At 42.5% G+C, this 13,820-nt stretch overlaps 2 protein-coding genes across 2 annotated transcripts in view; one reads left to right on the top strand and one right to left on the bottom strand.

The window, feature by feature from the left end:
• otud7a (OTU deubiquitinase 7A) overlaps positions 1 to 13,820 on the bottom strand; it is a 216,497-nt gene that overhangs the window by 194,980 nt on the left and 7,697 nt on the right. The window lies entirely within an intron of this gene.
• Positions 1,888 to 6,870, top strand: LOC122542518 (beta-1,3-galactosyl-O-glycosyl-glycoprotein beta-1,6-N-acetylglucosaminyltransferase 3-like). The gene is made up of 2 exons (XM_043680344.1): positions 1,888 to 2,851; positions 4,243 to 6,870. Exons 1-2 carry the CDS (start codon positions 2,069 to 2,071, stop codon positions 4,771 to 4,773), a joined length of 1,314 nt encoding a protein of 437 aa, XP_043536279.1. The 5' UTR covers positions 1,888 to 2,068; the 3' UTR covers positions 4,774 to 6,870.

Raw genomic sequence — 13,820 nt, forward strand, 5'->3', positions numbered from 1 at the left:
GACTCTCAGCCGCACCGCACACTGCCCTCGAAGTGGCTGCGAGGGGGTCGAGACTGTCACACACCTCCTTCTGGAATGTGCCTATGCAGAGGAAGTCTGGAGAGGAATGCAGTGGTGTTTGTCGAGGTTCGTCCCGAGCAGCGCCGTGACGCGGGACTCCGTGCTCTACGGTCTGTTCCCCGGGACGCACACCGAGACGAACATCAACTGTGCCTGGAGGATCATCAACTCGGTGAAGGACGCTCTCTGGGCGGTCCGAAACCTGTTGATAGTGTTGCAGACTGGCACATTCCAAGGCCCATGCAGTCATTTGGGCTCTGCTGACGCCTCAGCTAATTATATGGGCATATGATCAAAAAATGTACAAAAAATGATAAGTTTTGATCTCTGTATGTACATGTTTACATATGTATGGCATGACAGTCATTTGGGCTCTGCTGACGCCTCAGCTAATTATATGGGCATATGATCAAAAAATGTACAAAAAATGATAAGTTTTGATCTCTGTATGTACATGTTTACATATGTATGGCATGATCAACTGTACAGACCATCAAATTATTTTATGAATAAAGTATATTTTTGAAATTAAAAAAATTCCTCCTCAAAGAAGACATGGAGCTTTTAGGGAACGTCCAATGGATTCCATTAGTGTCTACGTAGAGGAAGAGAGAAAATTTATTGTGGAAGTGTGATAAAATCTTGTGCAGATTAAGAATGAGTGGGCATTCATGTTAATGGAAGAGCTTCACAACGTAATGAAACTTATCAAATTGGTTGCCCAAGAAGATGTGTCCATCCCACATGAGCTGTTGTGTTCTTTTCCTGACAGAGAATTTCTGCAGTCTGATGTCCAGGGCCTCCCTTCACCCACCCAACCCAGCAGTCTTGGTCCTCTCAGCCTGGTTATGGGACAATTCTTCCCTCTTTGAGGGAAAGGAAGGGATTGAGTATGTGGAAATGGCTGAAAGCTAATGATGATGCAGAAGCAGGAGAGGTGGTGAGGTAACCCTTCTGAGTGAGTCTGAGTATGAAGTGCAGACAACAGGAAAGATTAGTAGTTTAGGAGAACAAGGTGTGTGCACCAGTATGTGGACATTAAGAATTTTACATAAACACATAGACCTTACAAAATTACATAATTATTGATTGAGATTGCATCTTATTTCTTCAAGACAGGGATAATTCCTTTAAACTGCTTTTTCTGCATTTGTTGCAACATATTGACTTTGTCCACACTGTGTGTCTTTCTCTGAGAAGGCAACAAATGTACACCCTATCAAAGAACAACAAGAAGATCTTGTGTATCTTTTCTCTTGAAGCTTTCAAGGATTGTCGGATCATGGACATCTCTCTCAGGGGAGATATCCTGTCTGTTTTCTAAGGTGAACTGAAAAGATCCCAAGACAGTGTTGAAAAAGCAAGGGATTTTCTCACTGGGGTCTTGACCAATACTCAGGTTCTGATGAAAAGTTTGGAATTGTTAACTCGGTTTCTATGTCCACTGATGCTTGGTATTTACAGCATAGAGTTTTGCACACAGTGGTATTTTTAATTAGTTTCACAACAGTTAGTGTACGTATTATTGGATGAATGACTTCCTTTTATGTTGTAACACCTCTGTGATGTAACAACAATATTTCTGCAGAAGTGTGGTTCCATATATGATTCACTTCAAACTTTAAGATATTTTCCAGTCAACGTGTTCAGTCATGTTATGACACACCTCTGAAGCAGGCGGGTCTTGTACCCAGCCCACCTGGGTCAGAGCAAGGGTCACTCCCATGGCACCATAATGTCATGACGGTTCACCTGACCATTCATAACTGAAATGTTCTCAACTGGACTGAAAGATTGAATAGTATGACTGTATGGTTGAGGTGTGGTTCAATTTAGGATTGTTTATTAAAATGAATTACGAACCAATGAAGATTAAAAGATTAAGCAGTTTATGGTTGAGGTATGATTCAAATTGCTTACACAATCGATGTCAGTTGAAGAAATATGCAGGATAATTATTCGGTGAGACGGATTGAAAAGATTGACTTTTGAACATCCTGTAGAAAGAATGAGGTTGATCGGGTGTCGCAGAAAGTGGCTTTTAACCACAGGGACTGCACTGGTGGGACTTTTGTTTCTACTTAATGGGAATTTTCAATCCTGTGAGGAAGATATGATGCGGGGAATTTGGGAAAATTCCATAGATATGGGTAACAGACGGTGCTTGGATATTTTTTACAAAACTCTAAATCTGTCTGCTCAACAGTCGATTTGTTCGCAAATTATTGGAGGAGATCAGACTGCTATTGAAAAGGCTCGTTTAAACTCGATTGATGTTACACGTCGTAAGACGCCTTTGACTGAAAATCATTATTGGAATATGACACGGGACTGTGCTGGATTTAAAAGGGAGCGCAAGTACCTAAACTTCGCATTGAGCAAGGAAGAGCAGAATTTCCCCATTGCCTATTCCATTGTAATTCATCAGAACATCGAGATGTTTGAAAGACTGCTCCGGACCATTTATACTCCGCAAAATGTGTATTGTATCCACGTGGATCGGAAAGCTGCAGATAGTTTTCAACTCGCTGTGAGAGCTATTGCCTCTTGTTTCTCTAATGTTTTCGTTGCCAGCAAGTTGGAGAATGTGATCTACGCGTCTTGGTCGCGAGTCCAAGCTGACCTGAACTGTATGGAAGAGCTGCTCCAGAACCCAGTCCGCTGGAGATATTTCATTAACCTGTGCGGAATGGACTTCCCCCTTAAAACCAACGCAGAGATTGTCAGAAGCCTCATTGTCCTGAATGGGAAAAACAGCATGGAATCCGAAGTGCCCTCAGCATTCAAACGGGTAGGTCGCCGATTTGCTCAAATTGGCCTCCGATTTCAGCCAAATGAAAGGCTGAAGCGGCACATTAATCATTGTTCTCATCTCTTTCAAACACATTACAAAATCACAGTGCGTTGTTCAACCTCAAAAGATTACGAATATAATTTTTTATTTCACCTAAAAATGCCCATTCCATATATTATTTTACTCTGATTGAAGTTTCAGCCAGGGCGCTGCAATCCCAAACGATTACCAACACATAGAAACGCACCCTCCATTGGACATTTTCTCCTGACATTATGTCAGGAGGCATAATGTCAACATAGGGAGGCTTGGGTCCAGCCCGGCGTCATTCCAACAATAAGTCTATCATCCAGACAAAAAAAAAGCAGGTCCTTCTTGAGATGAGATCGGATAAAATAGGAAACCGCAACAGAAAAGTAGAAATTAGTGAAGAGTTTGGTTTGGAGGAAGAGGGCGGCGGACGTTAGTGAGGGCTGCAGATATCAGTTTCTCGTCATGACATGGAAAAACGAAGCGAATGTGCTGCAGCCAAACTTGCAGGTGACACAAAGGTTGGTGGGAAGGCAAATTCTCAGATGGATACAGCTTACAGAGAGATATTGATAGGCTAAGCAAGTGAGCAAAAAGTTAACAAATGGAGGATAATGTGGGAAAATGTGGAATTTTCATTTTGGAACGGAGAACAAACGAACGGAGTATTAAGCGAAAGTCAGTACGGCAGAGGCTGGAGATTAGAGTCAAGGGTGTGGTGCTGGAAAAGCACAGCAGGTCAGGCAGCATCAGAGGAACAGGAAAATCGACGGTGGAGGCAAAAGCACTTCATCAGGAATGAGCTCAATCCTATGAAGGGCTTTTGCTCGAAACGTCGATTTTCCTGCTCCTTGGATGCGGCCAGGCCTGCTCTGCTTTCCGAGCACCACACTCATGAACAGAGTATTATTTAAATGGAGAAAATGTACAGACTTGTGGATATTTGTGCACAAACACAGAAAGCTAGCACACAGGTGCTGCAGGTAATCAGGAATGCTGACTGACTGATTTGAAATTGCTGGGCCTTAAACCATTTTACATAATGATATTTGTCAAAGCGGATAGATTTTGATATTGTGCTCCTGGGTAAAACTGGTGACAACAAATGAGAAGCCCCTTTTATCTTAATTCAATTTGATTTTAAAAAACTGTCCCTTTTTAAGCATTAAAATTATACAATCATAAAATAGTGATTGTGTCAGCTCTGTGCAACAGCAAATCAGCCAATCCTGCAAATGCTTTCACTTCAGTTAATCAGGTTTCATTTAGTTGAAATAATTCTATTCCTCTCTGCCTATGTAATGGCATCCTGGCCAATTCCAATCTCTCTGCTTGAAGGTACTTTTCTTAAATTACAGGAGCGGTGGCTGTTTCATCATGAAGTTAAAAATCAAATAAGCAGAACTGAGGAAAAGAAGACCTCACCTCCAATAAGTACTCCTATGTTCACTGGAAATGCATACTTTGTGGCTTCAAGGGAATTTGTGAATCATTTACTTGAATCTCGCGAAATCCAGAAATTTCTGAAGTGGGCAGAAGATACATATAGTCCCGATGAGCATGTTTGGGCTACTCTGCAGAGGATTCCTACTGTCCCAGGCTCCAATCCCTACAATAGCAAGTATCATATGTCAGATATGGCAGCCATTGCCCGCATGGTGAAGTGGTCCTACATGGAGGGGGATATAACCAAAGGTGCCCCTTATCCCAAGTGCACAGGAACACATCGTCGTGCAGTATGCATCTACGGTTCTGGTGACCTTCACTGGATCCTGCAACAACATCACCTCTTTGCCAACAAATTTGATCCTGAAGTAGATAACACAGCTATTGAGTGCTTGGAGGAACATTTGAGATATAAAGCAATTTATAGAACTGGTTTGATGTAAAATTGCATTTTGGTTCATCCTAATTTTCCATTTTTGTTGATTCTTCATAATGTCACATGATGCCATTTAACATCCTCCAAAATCAAGTGAGATAGACCAAAGCTCCTTAATGAATTGTGTCATTACTTAGCAGAAGATAATCTTTGAAATATTTCATCCATCCATAAACACTGCATATTTTGCCTTTTCCCTTCCACATTGCAATATCCTGCTTTTTCTTTCATGATTCCAATATTTTCTCCTCCACTCAGAGTATATTCTAAGTGCTGATCACTCTCTGCATTAATGTAACCTTTTAGTAATTAAACTTGTATCTTTATTCAGTTTTCAATGACATCCCAAAGTTCACTTTTCATGTAAAAGGAAAACCATGTTCAAAGTTATTTGCTGAATACTGGGTTTTGATGAAAATGTGAACAGAAGGTCTCCATTTAGATCCTGAAGGCTATTCCATTGTTATGTCACAGTTAATCAGGACCTCAATTCCATCCATCCAGCTGTGATCTGTGATCTTTGATCTTTATTGCCCCTTTGATCTCAACTGATCAAACACTAAAAATCGAAGCTCTCAGCCTTGAAAACTTTAATTGTTATTTCTTTTCTCTGCTTTGTGAATGAGACAATTCACATTTTCACCATCTGTTCTGTGAACAAGTGCTTTCTGATACCACTCCCCAGCAACCTACCTCTAATTCAGGAGTAATTCTGCCTACCTTTGGATTCCTGTACAAGAGGAAATAATTAGGATATGTGATTGGTGTGGACGGATTGAACCAATGGGTTTGTTTCCGTGCTGTACATCTCTATGACTGTAACTCTCATCCTCAAACCTTTCAACAAGGTCAATTAAGCCGCACCTCAGCTGTCTGTACTCAAGTCTCATGGACCATTTATTTTAAAACCTCCACACTGCTCAAAGTCCCTTCTAATTCATTTTTTCCCAAATTCATACAATCTTTCCAATAACTCCCTGCTTGAATTCCTCAGACATCATTTCTACACCTGTCACAGCACCGAAATAGTTCTTACCAAAGTCATATTAATTTTTGTAAAATAATTATTGATTGTTTGCTCGCCTTGTCCCTTTCCTCACCCCAGTTCTGTCTTTAACATGAATCAACACACCTTTACTTTAGAAATTATTTTGTTTTTCATTCTTATCTTTCTGATTATCCCCATAATGCATCTCAGGGCATGTTCCATGAACAGCTACCACCTGTATCATTTGTCCAAGAAGATTTGTATTAGTATTATGGACTAGACCAGACTCTCCCAAAGTATATTATGTAAATAGCCTAAATCCTAACTTCTTTATTTTTTAAAAACACAAGTGTAAGGTGCTTGGTCCACCAATGAATCAAAACACACTGTATTCTGATAACACAGTTAAAATACAACAAAAAGAAGAACTAGCATAACTCTATTGAAATATTTAACAAGATAATCTATTATTTAATCACTAACTTTTCCAATATAGGCAGCATCCCATAAACACAAACATGCAATTCAGCAAAACAGTTATGACTCTCATGAGCTGTCACTCTTCAGTCCAAAAGAATGAAATACTGAAAGAAACAACCTGCTTCTTTTAACATTTAAGAGGAAGCAGAGAACTTCAGCTTTTAGCTCCAGCAGCCAGTAGAAACCTTCTCACTAACCGAACACAAAACTTAAAGCCCCCCTGAGTCTGTTTCTTTGTCTGACTTAAAAAACATTCAGGGAGAATTTAAAACTGTTTACGAACTGCCTGTCTGAAGGAAACATAATCACTGTGGCAATACCCCATCGCAAGAGAAACAGCACAGATAGCTCTCGTAAATGCACAGTATCATCATGCCTTCTCCCCTTAAAAGAAAGAACCATCCATACTTCATTTATAAAGTATTTTGTGTCACATTATTACTACTCAGCATGACAGGAACCTTGTATTAGCTCTGAGCATGAAAAAAATTCAACAATACAGTTATTTCAGTCCTTTTTTTTCCATCACCAAACAGCTCCGTCTTCCTTCATCAATGTGCTGGCAAGTATGTTCTCTCATCCTGTCATGTTTGATTTTCAAACTGAATGGTTGTAATAATGAACTTTTTCTGAATAGTCTAGTATTTTTGTCCTCATTTTTTTCCAAAAACATTAAAGAGTTATGATCAATACACAATCATCTCAGATAAATTACTAGCAACATAAATTTTGAAATATTGAAACAATAACACCAAACTCAAGGTCAATAAATATTGATTGGAACTTTTGTGTCTTAGGAGGGGGAAATCAATTAAGCCTCTCATAAAGGTTCATGAAATGCAGGAATGGGTATTAAGCGTGTAAGTTTTAACAGTGTCTGAGCTTTTCCAATCACCTGACGTGTGACATCTCCAGCAAAATTCAAATACATCCTTATGCAGTTCAGGCCAATAGAAAATGTTTTTGTGGACTCGGCAAGATTGCAGTGATTCTGTAGGACTGCTGTGGACAGCTCTGCTTAACAGCCAAGGCATACTGGTGTTTTTTGCCATCTCTGGCCAATGTATGTGGCGGAATTATTAGTTTAAACCCTTACAGAACACATATTTGTTAATATTTGGGAGTGGGAAGGATGCCAAAGGGAAAAGGAGCAAGCAAACAGCAGCCGGGAGGACACTCCCCTGCAACACCTACCACACCAGAGACTGCAGCAACAGCAGCCTCTCCTGAACCCCCGGGGACCTGACAGACTCGCAGGAATTGGCTGCAGCGATGGAGAGACTTACCTTGAAAGTTGGGGCTGCGATTGAGGAAATCCGTGGGGAGATTCATGCCCAGGTCCACCCTATCGTGTCCATGCTGCAGAAGCATGAGCAGGAGATCCAGGGCCTCGGGGAGAGGCTGGAGGAGGTGGAGGGTCGAACTAAGGCCCCAGAAGCTGCGATGGAGTCCTCATCCAGTCGGATCCAGGTGCTGGAGCGAGAGGTGCGGGCCTTGCGAGACCATGTCGGCGACCTCGAAAATCGAGGTTGGAGGATAAATCTCTGAATTGTCGGGCTCCTTGAAGGTGAGCAGCCAGTCAGCTTCTTCGAAAGTTGGCTGACAAAGTTTTTGGGCTTTCATGTTGAGTCCAGCAGGCTTCAGATTGAAAGGGCTTATTGGGTTACAGTGCACAGGTCAGGCCCAGTGCAGTGCCCCTGCTCAATCCTAATGCACTTCCATTCATATAAGGACAAGCAAAATGGCATAGAAGCTTCCAGATCCTTGAGAAAAGGCACTGCTGTACAAGGCATCAAAAATCATGTTTTTCCAGGATTTCTCTGCAGCTGCATTTCGAAAGAGGAAGTCCTTCAATGAAGTTAAAAACAGGCTGAAGAACCTGGGCATCCAGTACTCCATGAGATACCCTGCAGTATTTCGTTTCAGTCACGAGGTCTCAGTTTATACGTTTGACTCAGCGGATAAAGCTAAAAACTTTGTGGACACTTTAAACAGATAGGTTTGCCTGAAGAATACAGTTAATGTTTGTTCTCTTTTCTATCTTTCCCCATGTTTTCCCTTTTTTTTTATTCCTTTCTTTCTCTCTAATAATTTCCCTTTTGGAAAGGGGGGAAAGACTTCGGAATAAGTTGTTCCTTATTTTTTAATAACTGGAATTTCTGATGGGAAATTTTGTGGATGTTCTTGTTGTCTCTCCCCTTTATTTTGTTTGTTCTGCTTCTCTTTTAGTCACAAGTAGGGGTGACATGAAGCTAGGGATGGGTGGAATGCTCATCCTGACTGTCCTTTCTTCTGTTGATTTAAGGATCATCTCCTTGTTTTTTTTCTGGCCTAAGACTGGGGCACAGTCCGGGTTTGAAGGAGCTCTGAAGGAGGGGATGGGTAGGGTGAGTGCCCCCTGTGGGCAGGGGGGACAGTCTTCCATTCAAGGTTTTATATTTGGTTTTCTTTGTAGTTTTTTGGTAGTAATAATTGTTTATAGGTATGATAGAGTAGTTTTTGTATATATAGTTTTTCGATTCTGTAAGTCTTTATTTATTTATGCTCAGCGCTTTGTAAGCAGGATTCTCCCTCCAAGGGGTTCAAGGGTGTCTGAAAGGGGATATGGCTAAGTGTTTTATTAAATGGTGCACCTGGAACATTAAGAGAAGTCATTCACCTGTTAAGAGGAAAAAAGTGCTTTCTAGCCTTAAAGCGAAAGGGTTGATATCGCTTTGTTGCAGGAAACCCACCTTGATGATGGGAATACCTGAAGCTACAACAGGGGGGTTATGACCAGGTATTCTTTTCATCCTTTACTACTAAAAGGAAGGGAGTGACGGTACTTATCCTGACAAATCTTCCGTTCACAATATTAGAGCAGGTGAAAGATGAGCAGGGATGGTTTGTGATACTTAAAGCCCTGACATATGGGGAGGAATATGGCATTTTAAATGTCTACTGTCCTCCAACGCATCCCCTCAAATTTTGATTAGTGCTTTCTCTAAGTTGAATGCTTTTGGAACACGGCACATTATTATGGGGGAGGGGGGGGGAGTTTAATTGTCTTTTGGATCAGACAGTGGACAGGATGCCTTGTGGGCCCCCAACTTTTTCTTCGCAGGCCAAGCAGGCGGTTGACTTATGCGAGGAGTTGGGGCTAGTGGATATTTGGAGATGTCTTCACCCTACCGACACGGACTTACCTTTTTTTCAAACCCACATAAATGTCACATGAGGATTGACCTCTTTCTGGCTTCCTTGGCCCTTCTGGATTCGATTATGGGTTGTAAAATTGGGAATATAGCTATCTCTGATCATGCGGCAGTATATTTGGAGGATAAGGCCAAGAGTGAAGGGCTAGGTTTGCGGCACTGGCGTTTGGACCCTTTTCTCCTGAAGGATTCCAAATTTGTGGAATACATTTTGAAGGATTTCAGGAATTCTTAACTATCAATTCAGGCACGGCAAGTAGTCTATGCTATGGGAGACTGCTAAGGTCTTTGCTAGGGGATTAGCTATTTCCTCTTCGGCTAGCCGGAAACAACAAAAGGAGGAACAGCAGCGTCTACTTGAGACACAGTTGAAAGCCGCCAAAGCAACACATTTTGCACGGTCTTTGGTGACTAAGCAACAGCGGATCACGGCCCTTCGGGCTGCCTTGAATTCAATACTGACACAAAACGCAAAGAAAGAACTTGCTTTTGCCAGACAACGGCTGTTCGAATATGGGGATAGGCCAGGGAAGTATTGAGCGTACTTGACTAGGAAAAAGCGTGCTCCTCAATCCATTACTGCAATCAGAGACAGCGCCAGGGCCCTTACATACGATGCTAAAAAGATTAATGAGGCTTTTCGGAGCTTTTACTCTGAATTGTATCGGTCTGAAGGTTGCAAAGACAGGAGGGCTAAAATGGAGACCTTTTTTAAGAACCTGGACCTCCTAGGGGTAACCATGGAACAGGCCTCTCTCCTTAATGCCCCCTTGACCGTTCAGGAAATACAAGAGGCAGATAGGCAACTTCAGAGTGGGAAAGCACCTGGCCCTGATGGTCTCCCGGGTGAGTTTTATAAGGAGTTTATAGAGATTCTGTCAGGGCCGATGTTGGGGATGTACAATCACTCCTATATGCATGAATGCCTACCACCACCATTGAGAGAAGCTCATAGTTCCTTAATTCTTAAGAAGGGGAAGATTCTTGAGGATTGTGCCTCATACAGGCCCATCCCTCTATTAAATTCAGATTTCAAGTTTCTGTCCAAGATCCTAGCGCTGAGATTGGAAAGGGTGTTGCCCCATATTATTAAAGAGGACCAGACAGGCTTTATAAAGGGCCGTAGGTCCTCTAATAATATTAGAAGGTTCATAGAGTCATAGAGATGTACAGCACGGAAACAGACCCTTTGGTCCAACCCGTCCATGCCGACCAGATATCCCAACAATATTTAGTCCCACCTGCCAGCACCCGGACCATATCTCTCCCCATGAGGTTTCATTCAGTCCCATGAATATCATTAACCTCAACTCTTCAGACTGTTTTAGGGTGCATTGAAATAAATGAAGGATAGTATGGGTTCTGGATTAAAAGTAATGTGTTTTGCACATGCTGCATTTTAATCCAAATCATACAATTGGCTTAAACTTATGAAACATTAGTTCTCTTTAATCATTGCTGCTCACTGGAATAAATTTCAATTAGCAGGTCCAAAAACCCAAATCAAGATTTGCTTCTTTCCCCATTGTCACACTCTGCAAACAGAGAATATGCTTTATGTCCCTCTCCAATATAATCACAGCATGCCTTGTTGAACCCACAGTTGAGCATTTGCTGACAATGCCTAAGTACTGTCCCGTCAAGGATGAGGTTGATTGATTCTCTTAATGCCCCAAAACCTAAGGATTTCATGATGCAGTAGGCAGGTGGAGTTATAGAGTCAGCGTCATAGAGATGTACAGCACGGAAGCAGATCCTTCGGTCCAACCTGTCCATGCTGACCAGATATTCCAACCCAATCTAGTCCCACCTGCCAGCACCTGGCCCATATCCCTCCAAACCCTTCCTATTCATATACCCATCCAAATGCCTCTTAAATGTTGCAATTGTACCAGCCTCCACCACATCCTCTGGCAGCTCGTCTGTTCAGCCTCTCCCTATGGCTCAAATCCTCCAACCCTGGCAACATCCTTGTAAATCTTTTCTGAACCCTTTCAAGTTTCACAACATCTTTCCGATAGGAAGGAGACCAGAATTGCACGCAATATTCCAACAGTGGCCTAACCAATGTCCTGTATAGCCACAACATGACCTCCCAACTCCTGTACTCAATACGCTGACCAATAAAGGAAAGCATACCAAACGCCTTCTTCACTATCCTATCTACCTGCGATTCCATTTTCAAGGAGCTATTAACCTTGCACTCCAAGGTCTCTTTGTTCAGCAACACTCCCTAGGACCTTACTATTAAGTGTTGCTGAATGGTTGCTGAATGTGGTCCAAGTTTGTCAGCAATGATCGATTCAGGGGTTGGTGATTTCCTTAGATGTAGAGAAAGCATTTACCGGGTGGAATGGCTGTAGCGTTTTTACGTCTTAGAACAGTTTGGGTTGGGTGGAATCTTTGCTAGGTGGGTGGAGGGTTTATATCGCCACCGTCTGGCCGCGGTCATCACCAATGGGATGAAGTCTGGGAATTTTACGATTGGTAAGCGTAGTCAGCAAGGCTGCCCCCTCTCACCGTTGTTGTTTACGTTGGTGATAGAGCTGCTGGCAGGGGCCATTCGTCAGAACGTCCACATAACCGCTCCGGAAATTAGATCAAGGGCACACACTGTATGCGGATGTCCTTCTGTTTGTATCGAATCCAATTACCTCCGTACCCCGTTTGATATAATGTATCAATTCATTTGGGGCTATTTCAGGATATAAGATTAACTTTGCAAAATCGGAGGCTATGCCTTTGGGGAAACTTAAGGATATGCCAGAAGTTGAAGGTGGCCCTAAGTTCCCTTTTAAGGGTCACGGGCAGGGTTCCGGTACCTAGGCATTTTTATTACCCCCAAATTAGATCTGTTATTCCGGACTAACTTTGCTTACTTGCCCGACAATATTAGGCGAGATCTCCAGAGATGGGAGGCTCTTCCAATTTCATGGCTGGGCTGAATATCTCTCATGAAGATGAATGTTCTTTCTCGTTTGCTTTATCCCAAGCGTATGCTCTCTGTAATGTTTCCCAGGTCAACGCTGCGGAAGCTTATGGGGTAGATTGGTTCCTTTGTCTGGCATCGTAGGTGGCCCCTCATCAAACTTACTAAATTGCAGTTGCCTCAAGGAGGGGGAGGAGTTGATTTCCCAAACATCAGGAGGTATCAATTGAGTTTCCTGCTCAATTTGTCTGTGATTGGGCAGGTAACAATCCAAACTCAATATGGCTGGATATTGAGGCCTCCCAAGCAAAGTGCCCTCTTATTAACCTGTTGTTCATGGATAAGATGAGGACAGTTATGGACCACTGCCAGAAACCCATTGTCATTTGTACAGGCAAGGCTTGGAGGGGGATGCGTCACAGTGAGGGTTGTTTATCCAAGACTTCGCCACTTAACACCTATAGTTGGCATGTCAGGGTTCCGACCAGGGATGATGGATTCAGTTCAAACTATGGGCAGCGAAAGGAGTTTCTAGTTTGGGAGACTTGTTGAAGGGGAGGTTATGATGTCTTTTGAGCAACTGAGCTGCAAATATGGGTTACCCAGCAGAGATCTTTTCTGTTTTTTTCAGGTTAGGGATTTCATCCAGAAGAAGCCTACACATCTCACTAAGCCCTATAAGCCCGTTACAGAGAGGTTGTTGCTACATTCCACAAGCACCCTTTCGGTTAGTGCCCTCTATCACCTGCTGGGTGGCAGGGCCTGGCAGGATATTAACTGGTTATGTGAGGTCTGGGAGCAAGAGCCAGGAGTAGAGCTCTCTTCTGAAACATGGGAGAATACTCGAAAGATCTCAATCTGTAATAGGACATGCGCTACGCAGTTAAAAGTTCTGCACAGGGCTCATCTGGCACCAGACGGTCTGGCAAAGTTTAAAAAAGGGGCATCTCCAATGTGCCCCAAATGTAAAATAAGTGTAGGTACTCTTACCCATTGCTTCTGGATATGCCACAGGCTCCATGTTTACTGGAGGGCTGTGGCGGGAGAGATAGGGAGGGTATTGAGGACTGAAGACAAAGTAGACCTGATATCTCTCCTCTTCGGTCTACCGAAGTTACCATCTTTAAACGGGCATGAGAAGAAACTATTTAATATTCTTGCATACTATGTACAGAAGAATATTCTGATGAATTGTGTGTCTGAGAACCCGCCAGGCTTGCTGGGATGGCAGACATTAATTATAGAGCACATTCCCTTGGACATTTTTACAAACATGGTGCACCACACCACAGACCATTTTTATAAGACATGGCAGCCCTACTTGAGTTATTTGGAAATAGATTTGTCAGTTGTCTTAACTAGGGTGTTTGTTTAACTAGGATGGTTAGATTTGTCAAGGCCTGGGCCCTGAAGGGGGTCTCTTGAGTTAATACATAGAACACAGAACATAGAACAATACAGCA

This window comes from Chiloscyllium plagiosum, chromosome 40 (genome assembly GCF_004010195.1).
Source record: "Chiloscyllium plagiosum isolate BGI_BamShark_2017 chromosome 40, ASM401019v2, whole genome shotgun sequence".
Taxonomy (NCBI): Eukaryota; Metazoa; Chordata; class Chondrichthyes; order Orectolobiformes; family Hemiscylliidae; genus Chiloscyllium; species Chiloscyllium plagiosum.